The sequence below is a fragment of the Cibotium barometz genome, chromosome 63, assembly GCF_041138505.1.
Source record: "Cibotium barometz isolate CiBa-2024 chromosome 63, ASM4113850v1, whole genome shotgun sequence".
In the NCBI taxonomy this organism is placed as follows: Eukaryota; Viridiplantae; Streptophyta; class Polypodiopsida; order Cyatheales; family Cibotiaceae; genus Cibotium; species Cibotium barometz.
Window position 1 is genome coordinate 15,210,712 of NC_141108.1, and position 19,941 is coordinate 15,230,652.

The window sequence follows — 19,941 nt, forward strand, 5'->3', positions numbered from 1 at the left end:
ACTATTGTATGCATACTTCAGACTTCGTATGCTAACGTAAGGGGCACTACCACTAAGACATGGAGAAAAACGAAGGACCAACTCTAGGCTAAAAGAGACAAGGGTTCCATCCCTGTTCTGGTGTCCTAACCCTCCTAGCTCCATGGGTCGAGGGGCCAAGAATGGGATGAGACAATATCAATGAGACGCTCGTCTCCGATATGGTAAGAGAGCGATTGTCCAACATTTGCTATGATCTTGGGCTGGAGTACATATGTGAGCCAAAGGCATCTCGAAAATCAAGTATAGGTCATACCATCAATGCTGTTTATATCACACATCCACATATCCTGTAAACCTTGGGTAACCACTCTGGTACTAAAACCTAGTACCAATCCAACGCTGTACGATAAACCTGAATCTAGGTCTATAAAGGGATGTCTACTCTACAGAACCCAAATCTGCACATTAAAAAAGTACTAGTATAATCACCAGTAAACCTAGTGCATCTCAAGAAAAATATGGCCCAACGGTCCATCCTCACCGTGCTGACAACAATAAGTTATCCATGGTCATAGAGAAACCTCGTCACCATACATAAGTTAGGACATGCTTCCCTCGTGAGTCTTCATCAAGAAAATAACTACCCACATGAAGTGACACCGAATCCCTAGCTTAAAGTTGGAACCTTTCTGTCAAAAGATCATTGAATAAATAGTCCCAGAGACCTTCTGTACTACATCCAAGAAATGTGCTCGATCAAAAACATGATCTAAGGTTCCTTTTGGTAACTCAAAGCATAGTAGTCAGCTACAATACTGTAAGGTTGGTACGATACAATATCGTATGAGAAAATACGGTATGATATTTAAAAAAATCTTATCGTACGGTCTTTTAAAAAAATACTTACGAACTTTAGTATTTTCAATTTCAAAGAGAAGACAAGTTGTCACACAAACCAAAATTCCATTAAAACCAAGTTGAAAACATACATAGATGTTAGGCTAAAGCCTAAGTCATACAATGCGAGGCGCTCTAGGCACATGTAGCCGTAGTAGTAGGTACAAAAAGTGGTGCACAAAAAAGAGAGGCTAGAGGGTTGGGGCTAGAATCTAGATGGAGAACTGATCACTATCAAAATCAGAGCTCTCGCTAGGATCATCTCCATCAGAGAAGAGTGCCCATCGAAGCGCTCACAAAAGTCACCTCGCTAAGGATGTTGCCCTCGTCATCAAACTCGAGCTCTCTAAGCTCCTGTGACAAGGCAATCAGAGTGTCCTCATGTGCAAGAGCGGAGGAAGAACTACCGGAACCTCGTCGTGTGTAGGTTTGCACTATGCCACTCAAGCCGGGACGAAAGGTGCATCCACCGCGAGTCCCTACTCGCTCTCTCCTCCTCCTCCTCTACCTCCTTGTGGACACTCTTGAGAGAGTCACTTGTGAGCTTGAACTTGTCCACATTGATCTACAAGCGATAATGTGCATTGACACGCAGTTATTATCAAATAAAACTCAAAAAGCAAAAAGTTAGAAGTTTACAGCTTAAGTCTTAACTTTTAATTGGTCATTAGTTGTAACTTAAAAGCTATACCTGTCTAGCTGAGTCCATCTTGTGCATGGCACACAACATGCGCAAGTTAGTGCGGCAATACACTAGCCACTCTAACTGCCGTGTGCTCAAGTGATTGCAGAGCTTCGTGTGTATGAGAAAGTAGGTGCTCCAATTTCTCTCACATGCACCCGAAGCGCAATCGTGAGCCAAGAGTCTCAAAGCCACCTTTTGGAGGCGGTTGAGCGTGTAGCCAAACATCTCCCACCAAAAAAGGGGTTTCACAAGATACTCCCTTTTCCAAGTATGCGGTGATGCAAGTGCAGCTCCCCCCCTCTGGTCATTGTAGCTAATGAGCTCCTCCAGGAACTTCCCATGGAACTACTCTGGCAATGCCTTAGGCAAGAAGGCATCGCGGTCCTCTAGCAACTCAATTTCGGTGAAGAGGGGTGATTTGTAGGCTGGATGTAGCAAGGCGGCAAGACCATGGATAGGTCGCCACATCCACCTCCATCTCCTATCCACAATGTGCAAAAGATCTTCACACTTGTCCTTATCGAGGGAGGAACAAGCGCGCCAAAGAGGCCAAGGTGGCTCCCTCCACATCGGCCATGCGCAAAACCCTATAGAAGGGGGTTATGGCAATGACAACGCTCCGCACCTCGATCCAAAAATCCTCATCAAGCACAATTTTTGCATGTCTTTTGCCTTACTCGTCTCTTTCTCATCCCATTCCATCCACTCCGGGCTAACCATTGTTTAGCGAAGGGGTGTCTTCACATCATATAGCCTCTCCAAGAGAAGCCACATGTATGCGAAGCGTGCGGTGGAAGGCTTCTTTAGCTCAAGGGTGCTATGTGCACGGAACATGGCAAGCACCTTCACCTTTGAGGTGAAAAAGGTGACGATGGAGATGGCTGGCCGCATGATGGTCCTCATCCACTCCAACTTGCCCATGTCCTCCATGAGCAAGTCTACACAATGAGACGCACATGTAGTCCACACTATGGAGGGATAATCCCTCTCCAACAAGCGACCCATTTCTCAGCAATTCGACGCATTGTCAATGATCACTTGCACCACATTTTCTGGGCCAACCTACATCATACATGCCAAAACATTTAAAAAAGTAAGTTAGTAATGTAATCATACTTTCAAGAGAAAAAAAAAACAAGGCACACCTTACAATTCTCACCTCAATGATGGATTGCTTGATATGGCAATATATAAAGTGGCCCGTTGTCTTCCTCCCCTTCTTCCCGGAATCCACTGCTCGTACAAAGTATGTGCCTAGAGGGGAAGGCACAAGTATATTGATGATTCCCCTCTTCTTTGTATCACTCCACCCATCTAAGAGGATGCTACACCCATACTTGGCCCATCCTACTCGTACGGGTGCTAGAGAATTATCAATTCTCTCCCTCTCTTCGTCAAGTTGTTTTTTGCGCATGTCGTGTTAAGAGACACCGGTCCATCCATCTTGTGTCGGGCCCACATTTCCAATGGCTTTCACCATTGTCTTCCATTGCTCCACCTTGAGCATATTAAAGGAGAGATTGCACTCAATAACGTGCGTGCAATCTCTATCTCCGCTTGACGTTGACGCTCTCGAAGATGTGATAGGAGACCCATGGAACCCCTAGTAGCTTCAACTAAAGAAGATTGCCTCATGCCTTGGTCGGACCTTGGCCTCATTGCAGAGGCGGAGGCGGAGATAGCGGGAGAGGAAGTATCCGTGGCGGGGAAATGACCTCATCATGGGCGCTTGAGTTCCTGATTGGGCGGTTGACACCCCTAATGGCACAAAACATCTACTCGGCGATGTTTTGAGGCACTTCCTTGCATGGTGCCACTTGCCCCCCCACCTTTGCAATGTGCTCCCGAAGCCTAGTGAGGCCGCTTACATAAGGCTTGCCACGATATTTGCATTGTGATTGATGAAGAGAGAAGCGGCTTGAGAGAGAGGAGTATAGAGAGGTGGAGGAGGGTGGAACTTATGCTTAGGCAATGGATTATGGAACCTTGAAGATAGAGGAATAAAGGATAGAGAGGGGGGCAAAGAGAGAGAGAGCTTCAAAGGTAAGAGCTTGAGAGTTTCAAAGGTAAGAGCTTGAGAGCTTGAGAACTTGAGAGAGATCATAGATGGAGGGCTTGAGAGAGAGATAGAGAGAGAGAGAGAGGGGCTACAGAGCTTGGAGGTTCGAAGCTTGAGAGCTCAAGCCTTAAGGCTTAGACTCTAGAGCTCAAGGGCTTGAGAGCTTAAGCCTTAGAAGTTAGAGGCTTAGAGCTTGATGGCTTGAGAGCTTGAAGGACTAAGTGCTTGAAGGCTTGAAGGCTTGAGAGCTTGAAGGTGTGGAGAAGAAGCTTGAAGGCTTGAGCCTTAAATAGGTAGAGACTTAGAGGCTATAGGCAATGAGCATATGGCATATGAGTGGCTAAAGACAATGCCAACAGCTGAAAACAAGCATCCAAACGGCTCGAAACGGGCAAAAAACGGTCGAAAACGGCTACTGGCGAAGCTACGCAGCCAACAATTGAATCTGTGAACCGTACAAAACCATATTGTTTGTTTTTGTTTTTGAGCTGGGAGGTTGCAAAGGAATCACCCTCTACCACCATTTGCTCGGGGAAAAAACCCGTTACCACCATGTCACCATGAGTCCTTTAAGAAGGCCATGAGCACTTCCTTGGACTACCCCCAGTAAGGGGTGTGGGTCGGCATCTCAAGAAAGAGATAGTGCAGGCTAGTGATATTCAGCAGTGATCTTCTTTTCTCTTTTTATGCTTGCTGTCCATACACACTGTTTCAATTTTTGCAGCAGTTCTTTGTGGGTATCATTGCATAGTACCCATTCTTTCATGGTATCAGAGCGGGAAACATTTACAAGGACCTACGTTTTTTTTCCCATGTTGTTGTTGACTATTTACAGCATATAGGAGCTGTTCACTTGCTGCATTTTTCATCAGTAACCATTCTCCCCTCTCGGGGATTCTCTTCTCTTTCCCTACTCACAGTACACAAGTGTCCTCTTCATAGATACCTATTCCCTCTACCCAAATTGCTGTGCCCTTACCCACTACTTCTTCTTCTTTCTTATATCCACTGCCATTTACCCACCCCACCACTTCTCTTGGTTCTCCTCTTCCACAGTATCTACCTTCTTCTCTACCACCATCCTATGCTCCTCCCCAAGTCAGTGATTCTATGAAGCTGACATCCACCAATTACCATACCTGGTCCTATTATACCAAACTTCTTCTGGAGAGTGCTGGTGTATGGATTTCTGTATCCACACCTTCTTTGGTGGATCCAGCGTTCAGGGACCGTTGGATGCTCGTGCTCGCCTCATCATCACACATTGCATGACTCCCACCATTAATGCTCAGTTCATCTCTTCTAGGAGTAATGCACGACACACATGGCTAGAGATTCACAGGAGGTATGGTCATGTTTCCTCCATGAAGATTGCCAAGTTGGAAGCGGACCTTGAGGAGTTGATGATCAGTGATTCCGACAATATCACTGAGAAGATTGGGGAGTTCTCTCGACTTAAATGACAACTTGAAGAATTTGGGAGCGCTGAACCTCTCCCCTCTTTTGAGAAGGTCTTGAGCTACTTACATGATAAGTGCTTGATGAGAGGCAAAGGGAAGCCGGAATCTACATTTGTTACCCAGGACAAGGGCAAGACCAAAGGTGGCCATGGTGGCAACAACAAGAAGCAAAAAGTCACCACAAAGTCATCTTCCGATGACGACAATTCTAACAATTCTAACAACGTCAAGGGTTCCAAGATGAAGAATTCTTGTAAGTTTTGTGGCCGACTTGGTCATTCAAAGGCCAAATGTTTTGCCCGATAGGTTGCTTCCCGCAAAGCTAAAGCAAAGCAGGAGTCCTCCTCCGATGGCTCAGATACTTCACCAACAACAGAGAAGAGTATGAAGTCTCACTAAAAGATTGCTTTTCTTGCCATCTATGATCCCCCTGTTCTTTCACCTTCACAAGAGCAGGATGAGTCCATCTTGGTGGTCACATAGGAGACTTCTAATTCAAAAGTTAGTGCCCTACAGGAGTTTCTAACAGAGACCTTATCAGTTCCTCTCATTTCTTTGGATGAGTATCTTCCTTCTCTTGTGCTGTTACATGCTAATGCTATTATTGCAGATTTTCTCTCCTCTCTTTCAAAGGAGGATAGTGGTTCTTCTACAAAGCAAATGGATGAGATATCCTCACATATTCAGGAGGGCATCTTCCACTATCTTGGAGCATGTTCCTACTTCGACCCTGGCAAATTCAGATATCATTGATGATCCTTTTGTTCAAGTGGTTGTTTCGTTTCCTTCCTCTTCAGAGGAGGATTCTACTTCGGTCCCGATACTTGTTGCAGATGCAGAGGAGGTACCACATTTTTCGGAGCCATCTATGGTTCTATCTCCTGAGGGCTTCTCTCTCCAGATTGATCCTGGTGTTTCTTCTTCAATATCTTCTCGATCTTCTTGTGGCTTCTTCTGGAGACCTTCTCGATATTCAGATGTACCATATCTTCGCGAGCTTTGTGCGTTTTATGAGGAGGGTGTTCTTCAAACTCTTTGGAGGATTTTTTGCAACATGCCGGAGTTGGTCCACCCATCTAGCGCTGAAGAGGAGGTGTTGGAAATTATTTCATCCCCAAATGGACTCTCCCATGCACATTCATGCTTGTATCTTGTATCTGGCTCCATATGAAGCCCTGCATATGCATCTAGGCACTACATATTTTTTGCCTATTTTAAGGCATCATTTCAGCATTTTTATGCATTGTCCGTCGGCCAATCCTCTAATTTCTCTACTGGCCGACCAGCTCCTCTCCCACCTATATAAAGGTGGCTAGGCTTAGCGTCATTCTTCAATCTTGTTTCAGCTTCTGCAGTGATAGGCTGCACCTACGGGACCTCCCTCGTGCTGCTCCACGTCATGTACAACCTTTTCTGGTGATATACAGCAGTGATCTTCTTTTATCTTTTTATGCTTGCTGTCCATACACAGTGTTTCAGTTTTTGCAGCAGTTCCTTGTGGGTATCATTGCATAGTACCCATTCTTTCAAATCTATGCAACAAAAAAGCCAGCATGCCCAATACTATTCAGCTAAGATGCACTATACAATATCTATGAAGCAAACAGAGCATGGTCACGATGGAAGGCATTGGCAAGGCTAAGCTTGGCAGGCATGTTGTTTTGACTGAGTAAGAAATTCAGCTTATAATCAAGGGGGGCCAAATTTTATGCCATTCTTTTCTTGTCAAACTTTCAAATGCATGCACACACAAAGTAGACGGAAGGTGCACAAGAAGAGCCTACAATATGGCATCTATGCAAAGAAAAGCCGGCATACTCAATATTACTTCAGCTCAAGATTACAATATGTAAGAAGAAAACGATTTTCTAAAACGTTTGGCAAAAGCAGAATTAAGCTCTAAGGACAACACATGTGAAGCATAAAAGCAAAGACTATTGTACATGCTTGTGTGTGTAAAAGAGAAGAAGCGGCAAGGCAACCAAGGTCCACAGATATGATCAACCATCCAAACATAATATGTTCAACGACACCACACACTTTGTCAAACCCCAAAAATCTTCAGCCAGCCATCTTCCCAAAAGAATACAACTTACAGGATTGAGAGGATTTAAGAAGCACTCCTTTGCTGCAAATACGCACCTTATCAAGACCAACATCAACATAAGATCCTGAACCAGATGAAGGCCTTTTGTCCAGAACAACTCCTGCACAGAGGAGATGTCTTCAATCTATATGAGAGCTGAGTTATCTATGATTGCCAATATGCAGGCAAAGACACAAGAGAATAATGCAAGTTAAATTGCATATTGATTTTAAGACCCACCTTCACGAAATGGTCGCCACTCATACTTTCGCAGATGATGGGGTGCATCTAGAGGAGGTAACTTTCCCTGCAGAGCCAGATATTGACACAAAGAGTTAGCGAAACCTGACAGTTTCAGCCAATGCTATGTAAGAATCTTGAATGTGCTTTACAAGAAAAGAGAGAGTATTGAAAAGGTTACTCACTACACTACTAAGACTTCTGTGCATAGGAATAAGAGCTCGGCGCAGATACTGAGGAACCTCTAAATACTCCAAAATACGAACCAAAAAAAAACCACCTGTTTCTTGACCATTATAATCTTGCACCTTCGCCTGATTGTTTGGTGTGCTAGCTCCATCGTAATCATCAAAGACTACTATCTGCCAAGTCCAAAAGGCAGAATAGAGACATCAAGCGGCTAGACATGATAGTACCACAAAAGAATTCAAGTCGCATATCTATCAAGATTAGCACGCACAGCATAGACTACAAGCTAAAATATCTCCTCACATCATCAACACCCAAGAGTAGGTGCAGGCTTTTACAAAAATAAATGCATGTCCAGTGTCCACCTTTAGTATCCACAGTTCTTATATGTAACCTACAGTGCTGAGTTTCTGTCACTTCTTTAACCATGATGAAGGCTAGCACTAAGGCTGATTACACACAAGATAAATGGGTGCCCATCACCCTCCTTTTGCACTGCCAATAGCATCTAGCATTTGATGGGGATGGATGCCTAAAAATTCAGTCTCCCAGCTCGGACATGGATGGGCACCCTTATCAACTCCATCCGTAATCCTCAAGAGGCCAGGCTGTAGGGTGAAGACTGTGGGAAGTGTTTTTTAATTTCTTAATCAATAAGTTTGTGTGCTGCTGCTGAAAGGCTGCTGTGCCTCAGCTAGGGCATCCACACCACTGGTACATGCCAGGCTCATACCCTTGTGAAGGGTGCTCATGAAGTGTGTAGCCAGCCTAAGGAGCTGAGCCAATCAAAAACACTCATTCAGTACTAAATATGTCTCATGTCTTCGTTTCAACTTTTGCAGTGGCCACATTTAGCAATAAATGGTCGCAAACAGCTCAAATTAGGTGCAAAACGCAGTGAAAAGGTCATAAAGTTTAACAAATCAGTCAAGCTTTTCGTTTAATGCACAATGACTGCCATCAAGCAACAATAGGTAGCGTCAAAGTGAGTATGGCCAGTGGACCTTGTGGCAAGTTTTCTAACTGAGCAAAACTGCAATTTTCACATGAGCACCACACCATCCCTAAGCTAAGCATATCTAAAATGGGCAACCTAATAACTTAACAAAGATTACCTGCTTAAAACGTCACTGACCTCATCAATTCTGAAGATTGCAGCAGCCCTTGCTATTTGCCCTGCTAGCTGCAATCGCATGCCATTAGAACACATCCTGTTTAGCTCAATGCAAAACCATCCCTTTGAATTGTGTTAACAAAACAAGCATCCAGACCATTGTCAGAACCTAAAGTGAGTCTGCCTTTCCAACAAAAGGTGTGATGATGGCTGTGCTTACATTGTGAAAATTTGTAAGCATGGACTTTGTGCTTTGAAAACAAAACAAGGAATCAAGACCATTGTTTTGCCAGCTAAATTGAGTCTGCTTTCCTACAAAAGGTGGGACAATGTCTATGCTTATATTGTGAAACTTTGTATCCAGAGCTAAACCAAAACAAGAAATCCAGGCCTTTGTCGCCAGCTGAAGTGATTCTACCTTTCAGACAAAAGGTGCGACAATGGCAATCACATATGCAATGAGTTTTCAAAAAGCATGCAGGCAGTTATACCATTGTCGCCAGCTCAAGAGATTGTGCATTGTCAACAATGGACCCAGCAACGGCTATGCTAACAGTGGGCCTACTATTGTATTCAGATGACTTTGTCAGCGTGCTACTCTTACTCTCCTCTACCACTTCCTCTGCTTTCTGCTCAGCCTGTAATTTCTCTTTCTTCATGTTTTTCTTTAGATGTTTCTGCTGAGTTAAACCCTCATTTTGCATCGGCTCATCCTGTAGAGAAGAACCGTTGAGATGTTCACAAACCTCCTTCTTTTTGCTTCTATAGCTAGCAAGATTGTCAACAACCGCCTTTGGCTGCACACTGAAGTTAAACAACATGTCATCTTCCTCACTATCATGCATAGAGGAGACCTTGCCATGATCGAGGAGTGCCTCCTGTTCTTGTTGATCCTTCTTCTTCTTCTTCTTTTGACCTCCTCCATGATTCTCTCCTTTGTCTGGCGTACTACTGTCATGGCGGTGGAGGAAAAAAAAATCATCCTTTTCCATCTTATTCATTTTCTTCTTTTTCTTCTTACTGGCTTCATGATGCTCTCCCTCGTCTTGCATGCTGTCATGGACCTGTTGCTCACATTTCTCCTCCTCACCATGTTCCACTGCTTTCTCCTCTTCCTTGCTATGTCCCACTGTTTTCTCCTTCTTCTTCTTCTTTTTCTTCATACTGCGTTCAAGAGCCTCCCCCTCATCTTGCATACTGCCGTTATCAAGGTCCCCTCCCTTTACCTTTTTCTTCTTCTTCTGCTCAAAACCTGGTCCAAAACCCTCACCTTCATTTTGTGCAATGCCATGATCAAGCTGATAAATACTTGTTAACTGTTCCACCTTCTCCTTCTTCTTTTTCTTACTATTGGGTTCAAAAATCTCACCCTCATCTTGGACACTCTCATGATCAGGCAGCGAAGCAACAGTTATATGTCCCACTCTCTTCTCCTTCTTCTTCTTTTTGTTCTTGATACTGTGTTCAGAACCTGTTGCAAAACCCTCGCCGTCATCTTGCGTACTGTCCCTCGGTCTTTTCTTCGCCCTCTTCACTTTGCTCTGGGCAAAACTCTCCATACCATTAATGTTCAGTTCACTTACATCATTAGTAGCGGCTAAGTCGCTTCCTGGCCTGCTCCTTCTCTTCGCCTCGCTACCAGCCATCACAACACGCCCAAATGCCTGGACTGGAGAAGCATCTAAGCACGAGCTTAATTATGCCTAAGGCTGTTTACACGCTTGGGCCGTTTACACACTTACAATCAGGGCCGCCCACCAAAAGTAACGGTCCCGTGGACAAACCCTATTGGGAAGTCCATGGTTATGGCAACCAACCCTACAACAAACTCATCCTTTTGTCACCTAGAAGGTGATCGAACCCATGTAGAATTCAATCTTGTGAAGAAACTTTGTTTCACAAACTCCCTTGATTCCAGCTAGATATTGTAATTTTTGTCTCTCTTAATTAATTCTTGCGCTTGTTGGTTTTTTTTAATTAAAAAAAACTCCCTTGTGAGATATTATTCCTAAACAGTAGTGTTAATTTCAAACCATTACACACTCATATACCATGACTTTTTCACCAACATAATATTGCAAATACATGGTCTAAATACCTCACTTCTTAGTGGAACTTTTTAGCCAAAATGTTGCATAGGTAGGTAATTCATCAAGTGACATATTGGGGGGACATAGTTTCCTTAGGTTGTGTCCTCTCCATTGTCACACTCTTTTAGCTCCAAGATTAAGGAAATGTGCCAAAGATCTCTCTTCAAGGGTTACACAGGATTTCTCTATTCTTGCCACACAATGGAGGAAATATGCTAGAGATCTCTCTTCAAGGGTTGGATGGAATTTCTTAATAAGTCTATTCTTCTTTAGGTTGTGTCCTCTCCATTGTCACACTGAATTAACTCCAAGCTAAAGAAAACATGCTAGAGATCTCTCTTCAAGGGTTGCATGGGATTCCTCTAATTAGTCTATTCTTGCTACACAATGGAAGAGAGGTAAGTCTTAATTGAGCTACTCCAACCTCCTCACTCATGCACATTTTCATTTCCAACCAAATAAAAAAGCATGCATTAGAATCAAAGCAAGCAAGGGATAGAAGAGAAAAGTACTTGCAATCAAACCAAAAATTCAAGAATCAATACCCATGTCTACAACAGAGACTTATGAGCGCATGAGAGACAAACTCACAATGCTCTTGTCACCCCTTTGGATATACGAAGCATAAGTGCACAAGAACCTGCTGCTCCCACGTCATGCCCTAGCTGACCCATAGAATCATTTCAAATAAAAAACCATCAAGGTCAAAACCTGCAATTTCACGGCCTGCACTTTCATTTCACGGAATTAACCCATTTCACAGAACTAACTTTCATGGGTTTACCCCATGTCACGGAATTACCCTTTCACGGCCTGCACTTTCACGGAAACACCATTTCACGGGATTAACTTTCATGGGTTTGGGCCATTTCATGGAATATCCCTTCACGGCCAAAAAACCTGTAATCTCATGAGTTCAGGTCTCTCACGAATTAACAGTCTCACGACTTAAGAACCTGCACTTTCACGATTCAAGATATGAAGCAATAGTGTCCAAAGCTACAACTTGGACGGGTGCCCGTAATGGTGTGTGAGTATTTATGGCGATTCCCGCTTCAAGAGCGTGTCGTTAGCAAGTTAGGATAAAGTCCTAAGTGATGTACTACTTCATGGATATATTATGAGAGTAGTCATTGTAATAGCATTAGGCCTCTTATGAGCCTAAAGTGCTCGGCCGGCCATAGTTTAAGTGAGTGTGAACACTTATAGCCATGTATATAAGTGAATATCTCTCATAATACAACACACTCTCCCATTGTGCAATTAAGTCTTGCTCTTGCTAATCTCTCTTCCTAATGCATGCTAGTGAGTGTGTGTGAGTGAAGTGAGGTGATGTTAATCCCATTTTGGATTAACAAGTATGCTTCTTCAATTAAAGACATTAATAAGTGTCATAAAAAGGCACTATAAAAGTTGTACATTATGAGATATTAGCCACCCAAAGCTTAGTTAAGTAAGTTTTGGGCGCCCAAGTGTGAATAAGGGCCAAATGTATATAAGGCATTTTCTCATAATGAAAAGACAATCCCCCTTTGTGTTATTGAGAGCTCTTCTTTGTGTCTTGAGAGAGAGCATTCTAGCATTTGTGCCTCTTCTATGCTTGTATGATTCATACTTGTCTGGGAGAGTGAGAGAGAGTGATTGCCTTATGTGTGACGGTGTGAGCGACTCTACAATGATGACAACGTGGAGATGGAGCTTAACAAGTGAGCTTGGAGGCCTCAAGGGACTCAAGTTCGAAGCATTGTTAAGTGCCCTACGACAGTTGTTTTCTATTGCTCTTCCTTTACGTGAATGCATTAACTTCCCTCTTGGAGGTGTGGTAGCCCATAACATTTTTGGTGCCACTGCCGGGGAAACACCTTTGTTTCTTCCTTTCTCTTGGAGTTTCAGCTCACATTGCATAAGATTCATGATTGCCTTTGCATTCTGGTAGTGCATTGTGTAGAAAACGAATGGATAAGATTTGTGGGTGTTCTGTTTTTCTTCTTTTCAAAAATTCACAAAAATCAAAAAAATAAGGAGCCATTGATGACTGTGCCTTGAACTTGTATTCCACTCCTTAGACGTGGCATAATCATTTTGGGAATTGTTGGATAGGTACTTTGCACCCACAATCACACTAGTCGACAACGCTGGAAGTTTCCACGTGAAACTGTAGGAAAATGTTCACGTCGTGAACTGTTTTTTGTAGCTTTACGCCGTGAACCGCTCCTAACATTAGCACCGCAATTCACGGGATTACCTTGCTAAAAATAGGTAATCGTGAAAGTGCATAAAATCATTTGCGGTGTGAACTTTTTCAAAACTCTTCACACTGCATGAACCAATTTGTTCACGACGTGAACCATTTTTTGTTCATGACGTGAAACCATTATTTTTCACGACGTGAAATCTTATCTCTTCATGGCATGAGCTTTTTCTTGCAATCTCACGGCTTAACCAAATCCAACTCGCGAGCTTGGTATAATCAGGTTAAGGCTATGGAGGTCTTGAAAAGATTGACACCCATAACGAGGTAACATGGAATTATGATCCTAAGAGCAAAAATTTGTAAATACGTGAAAGTTTAGAAAATCGTTCAGAACGTGAATTGTTTTCTGACACTTCACACCGTGACTACAATCTCACGGCCTTAGAAACACGTCGACAGAATCTGATCAAAACTTAATTGGGACATCAAAGTAGCTTATCAAATCATGCATACATGCACTTAAGATCTGGAAAGCTGATCGGAGATGATCTTACACCTGACGATAGTGCATCAAATCACCTAGGATCTTCCTATCAAAAAAGTGTGGGTTTAGGTCACTCAGTAAACACTCACTTAAATGTCTTAAGGAATCTGACCACCGTTGAAACTAGTAGTGAAGAGTCCATGGAAGAAGGACCGAGGTACTCTGGGTTTGGGAAAGAGGAGAAACCACCCGTCCCAACCAAATCTAGTGGTATCATTGATATTTCCTGGGGATTTTTTGGTCTCCAAACTAGTCATGAGACGAAGAAGCGCAATCTGCGGTGGGCATGGGTCCGTTAGCCAGTGCTGAACTTGGTCCAAGGCAAGAAGTGCCCATCCAAACGTTAAATTCAAGGCTGTCAAACATCGGCACTCCCCGAATGAGATGAGACATGGAAAGTGTGACTAGGACGGGTCAAGTATTCTTCCCCACCTTAGAAGAAGTAGAGTTAGATCTAAAAAGGATCGAGGTGGAATGACAGCTCCTACGAGAGTTGAGCTTAAGGAAACAAGAGCTCAATACTTGAAGGACGAGAGCTGAACAAAAGGAGATGGGAGGTTTAAACCTACTCCAATCACGGGGTAAGGAGCCGGAGATAGTCGTGGGAAGAAGTGAGGGAGAAAGTCCAAACTTAGAACCCATAAATGAAGAGTCCAAAGCTAAGGAAGGGTTTGTAACCCTAAAAGAAGAGGATAATCTAGTAAGAGCGACGGGTGAAGTGGAGGATCGTCTGAGTAGATGATCAATCATCCTACATTCCTACAGGACATGGAACTTTTAATTTTGCAAAGGCATACAGAGGCAACTAATGATAAGCCACTCCAAGGTGTAGTGGCAAGACCATCCCACGAATCGGAGATACCTAGAAGAGCCAACACAAGAAGAGGACGAGGTCTAGGTAGGGGGGGCGATTCCTCACACAGACTAAGGGTGGATCCAACCATTGATCTTAATGCACCCACAAGGACGGATCTGTTGAATATGGTTGTAGAAATGGGCCGAGGAATGGTTAGGGAACTAGGCACTGCTCTAGAATCCCGACCCTCCCAGATGAAGCCACACATCATTTCCAAACTCATCCAAAAATTCTTTGGGGACGGAGATCCTATCCAACATGTAGAGATTTTTGAATCCACATGTGAAACCTACGGGCCTGTCAGTGATGTGACAATGATTCATGCTTTCTCATTGACCTTGGAAGGGAAAGTGTATCAGTGGTTCCGAACCCTCAAACCCGAGGATAAGGTTAACTTCACACGACTCAAGAATGTGTTTGTGCCCAACTTTGCCAGAAGTGGTGACAAATGGAGCCCTGTGGCACAGCTGCACAATATCAAACAAAAGGAAATGGAGTCGATGAGAGACTATGTGTCTCGACTTAAGCACTTAAATTCAAGGTGCAAACTATGGGAGAGGTTAATTGTTAAAACCGCAAGATCTCTCTAGATAATCAACATGCATAAATCAAGCATAAACTCTACCACCCAACCACCCCCGAGCCCAAGGGTTGCACACATGAAATATAATGAAGTACCATATACCTTAACCTTGGTGTCCCATACCACCAAGAGGTATAACTCCAATACAATAGCACTCAGCTCTATAGTGAAATGGCAAGAATGTAGATACAATCCTCTACACAAGAGAACATCTGTTGAGTGTGCCCCATGTCCCTATTATATAGGAGGGCCCTCAAGTGACTCTTGAATCTCCATTTTCCATGTGTGACCCTTGGATGCCTGACCCTAGCCTTAACCCTTAAGGTTAGTCCTAACCCATGCTCCACTAGAGCTTGTTCCCATGCTCCCATGCTCACAAGCCTAATATAGGTTAGCCTCCTAGTATATACACATATAATGTGCACATAACATGCTTCCCCTCTCTCAAAACATTGCACTCTTGCAAATGAAAAGAAGAAAATCTACGCTGAACATTTTCAACCGACTCCCAAGTTGAATCCTCTATCTCCCTATCTGTCCACAAAATTTTAACCTCAGGGATTAGTCGACTACGAAGTTTCCTTTCCCTGAATTCAAGTACCTTCTCAGGTTCGTGTGGAACATAAGATAAATCTTCTACTTCAACGAGTTCTTAAGGAGTAACTGTGTTATCCTCACCTCCCAGGTTCTCTTTCAATCTACTGACATGAAAGACTGGATGAACTCTAACATGTGGAGGCAATTTTAGTTCATACGCAACCGTGCTAATTCAACGTATAACTCGAAATGGACCACAGTATCTAGGAGATAATTTCGAGCATTTTCCCGTTGATAAAGTCTAAGAGTCTTTAGGAACATTTAAATAAACTAACGCTCCTGGTTCAAAAGACCAAGACGAGTGTCCTCTATCAACATAAAATCGTGCTCTATCCTGAGCACTCTTGATAGAATCCCGAGCTTTGATCAACATTTCTTGCATATCACGCAAGAAATCCCTCGATGTATCAAGCTCAATGTCCTTAAGACCGTTATCAATAGGTGCCCTGGGTTGATACCCATACATAAGCATGAACGGACTAAAACCTGTAGCTATATGTTTAGAACTGTTATAGGGAAATTCCATCAAGGGCTTTTCCTTTCACACCAGGTTTTGATCTACTTCAGAGTTGGACCCTGATTTTGTCAAATTCTAATATTTTCCAAAGAAAATATCTATGCTGCATTTTTCCTTGAGTGAATCATACAAGTTAGAAGTCATCTTAGTGAAGCAAAGTTCATTAACTTCACCAATTCGACTCAATGCATCAGCAATGCAATTTAAGTTACCATTCATGTATTTAATCATAAAATCGAAATCCTGCATCAACTCAGCCCATGTGGCTTTCCTACCTTTTAAGTTTAGTTGATCAATCACAAATATATTGTAAAGATTGATGATCTGTCAAGACCATAAACTGAGACCCATAAAGATACTGTCTCCATGCCGTTAAAGCATAAACGATTGCATACAACTCTTTCTCCTGAACTGGGTACCTAGTCTGTGCATCATTGAGTTTCTTACTCTCGAAGGCCATAGGCTTCCCATCCTGGAATAAAGCTGCGCCTATCGCAAAATCACTAGCATCAGTCTCAACAATGTAAGGTCTGCTAGGATCTGGCAAAGCTAACATAGGAGCATCTCGAACTTTATTTTTCAAAATTTTGAAAGCCTCCTGTAGCTTATCATTCCAACTAATTGGAGAATTGGACTTTTTATTTTTACCGTTAAGAAGATTGGTAAAAGATACAGTCAACTTCGAATAATCCTTAACAGATTTTCAAAGAAATACTACAAAACCTAAGAAAGATCTTAGCTGTTTGACCGTACACGGAACTGGCCATTCCAAAACCTTTTTGATCCGATCCAAATCTATACTCAAGCCATCTTGTGACCTAAATATAACAATTTCTTTTTAAAGAAATCACACTTAGATAATTTACAATACAGTTTTTTCTTCATGAGCCTTCCTAGAGCCAGATGACTCTTATGCTTATCCAAAGTTTTGTTGTATATCAAAATATCATCTAAGAAAACTACCACACATTTTCCTAATAAATCTCGAAATATATCATTCATTATCTGTTGGAAAGTTGCCGGTGCATTACTGAGACCAAAGGTTAACACTAAAAATTCATAATGGCCATATCTTGTCCTAAAAGTAGTTTTAGGAACATCTTCCTTTGATGTACGGATCTGATGATAACCGGTTCGCAAGTCAAGCTTTGTAAAATACTTAGCTTCATGCAGCCTATCAATAAGATCATCATATCTAGGTAATGGGTATCTATTTTTAATTGTAACCTTGTTAAGGCGTTTATAATCAATACACATCCTCCAGGTACCTTGATCCTTTTTCCTAACCAGGAGAACTGGTGCTTCCCACAAGGAGACTTACTTGGTCTAATTTGACCCATCCTCAAATATTTAGCTAGTTATTTGGCTACCTCATCCTCCTCACATTGGCTAAGCCGATATGGAGGAATACTAACAGGTTCTGCCCCCCTGGTACTAGCTCTATTTTATGGTCCACCTCTCGTTTAGGAGGTAATCCATGAGGCAATTCATCACAGGAAATACATCTGGAAATTCGCTTTTAATGAAACTTAACACTTTACTTTCCCAAACATTTAAAGAAACAGTGTTTGCATCAAAAATGAATACACTTTACTTTCCCAAACATTTAAAGAAACAGTGTTTGCATCAAAATGAATACACGAAGACACTGGATCCATAACCACTGGAAAAGTTCATAGTTAAAAATATCTTCCATTAATTCCAGCTCATTGTTGATAAAAGTTTCCTTGGGTATAACAATGTTTCCTTTAAGAATTACAAGGCTTCCATTGTGATGGAAAGACATCAAATGTTTGACCCAATCAATTGAAAATTTCTTATTTTTGCTATGAAACCATTCCATTCCCAAAATTATATCCACATGACCCAAGCTCATGACATAGAAATCAAGCCTATCTGAGTATAATTTAGTTAAAGCTTGTAAAATTTTTTTTATAGAGGAGGTCGTTTTTCTGCCGGCACGGCTGCTGTGCACCCCCCCCCGGGCGGCCTTTGCGCCGAAATGAGAGAGGGAGAGATGAATCATCTCTCCTCACTCTTCTCTCCTCTCCATCTTCTCCACTCCATTCTCTCTCCACCATCTCCTTCTCTGTTAGAGAGGTGGATGATTAAGATTTAATTAATCTTTTATTAGTCATAATTAAAGTTTAATTATGATTAATATTTAATCAAATCATGCCTATTAAAAGGCGTTCACATACACGAGAGAGATAGAAGAAAAAATTCAGATTTTGGGAGAAGATTTTTACACACACATGATAGAACCCAATGCATCAATTGACTGCCCCACACTGCTTTTCAGCAAAAAATTGGCAGAAAATCGAAAACATACCCACAAAAAACCCGCAAAATGCATTAAAAATACATTTTTAACCATAAAAATGATCAAAAAATTCTAAAAAACTAGGAAAAATTTCTTAAAAATTCTAGAAATTTAGGGAATCCATTCTACCAAAAATATCTACAATAAAATATGTGGTATTTTGGTAAAAATTTTCATTAATGCTTATTTTAAACCACAAAAATAGAAAAAATAGTATTAAACTCACGAAATTTCCTCGCAACATCGATTCGTCCATTGAATAGTAGTAACACGTGTTCCAATCACCATATCGATGATCCACGTGTAAAATCACCAAAATAAACTAATAAACTAATATTTTTATTTGGTAAATATTAAAATTTACTTTAAAAAAATACAAAAAATTGAAATAAGAAAGAAAAAACAACAACAATTAACTAGAGATTGCTCTGATACCACTGTTAAAACCGTCAGATCTCTCTAAAAGCTTATGGAAATTTTTTTTAAGGGGGGGTCGTTTTTTCGCCGGCGGCTGTACATCCCCTCCCTCCCCACCTGCGCATAGAAAAATGAGAGAGAGAGGCTTCTCTCCTCCTCTCCATCTCCAACTCTCATACTCTTTTTCTCCACCCCATCTTCTCTTCTCTGTGTTAAGAGAAGATTAAGTCATAATTAAGATTATCTTAATCATAATTAAGATTTAATTATGATTAACTTTAATCAAATTTTGTCTAATAAGAAGAGTGCTCACAGGGGAGAGAAAGATAGAAGAGAAAATTCTGATTTGAGAGATGAAGAGGATCCCACGCACACGGGAGAGCATTCCATGCATCAACATGCTGCCCCGTACTGAATTTTAGCAAAAAAATCGGCAGAAATTTGATAGCAAACCCGCGAAAAAATCACAAAATGCATTAAAAATACATTTTTAACCATAAAAATGCTCAAAAAATTTCTAAAAAAATAGAAAAAAATTCCTAAAAATTCTAGAAATTTAGGAAATCCATTCTACCAAAAATATCAATAATAAAATATGTGGATTTTTTGTAAAAATTTCAATTAATGCTTATTTTAAACCATAAAAAATAGAAAAAAAAGCATTAAACTCACGAAATTTCCCCGCAACGTCGATTCGTCCATTGAATAGTAGTAACACGCATTCTAATTGCCATATCGATGATCCATGTGCAAATCATCAACACAAATCAACGAAATAATATTTTTATTAGTAAATATTAAATTTTACTTAAAAAATACCAAAAATTACAATAAGAAAAAAAAAATCAACAATTAACTAGAGATTGCTCTGATACCACTGTTAAAACCCTAAGATCTATTTAGATAATTGTTATACATAAACATGCATAACTCGGGCATAAACTCATCCACCCGAACCACCCCCGAGCCCAAGGGATGCACACATGAAATATAATGAAATACATCATACCTTTACCTTGATGTCCCATACCATCAAGAGGTATAACTCCAATCCAATAGCATGTAGCTATAGTGTGAAATGGAAGGTGAGTAGATATGATCCTCTCTA

General features: G+C 41.6%; 1 protein-coding gene across 4 annotated transcripts in view; it reads right to left on the reverse strand.

Moving 5' to 3' along the window:
- The window catches only part of LOC147603741 (methyltransferase C9orf114 protein), a 61,735-nt gene extending 51,294 nt beyond the window's left edge, over positions 1-10,441 (reverse strand). For 2 of the 4 annotated variants that reach the window (XR_015265487.1, XM_086795788.1), the window contains exons 1-5: positions 9,204-10,440; positions 8,734-8,781; positions 7,595-7,771; positions 7,410-7,476; positions 7,226-7,290 (exon numbers count right to left, since the gene is read on the reverse strand). Coding sequence is in view for 3 of the 4 variants with exons in the window: in XM_086795788.1 (XP_086651914.1) it covers positions 7,226-7,290; positions 7,410-7,476; positions 7,595-7,771; positions 8,734-8,781; positions 9,204-10,358 (1,512 nt within the window). In the remaining variant the exon portion in view is untranslated. Of the gene's footprint in view, positions 1-7,225; positions 7,291-7,409; positions 7,477-7,594; positions 7,772-8,733; positions 8,782-9,203 lie in introns of all 4 variants that reach the window. The other 2 variants (XM_086795787.1, XM_086795789.1) reach the window with 2 other exon arrangements.
- Positions 10,442-19,941: the final 9,500 nt, after the last annotated feature.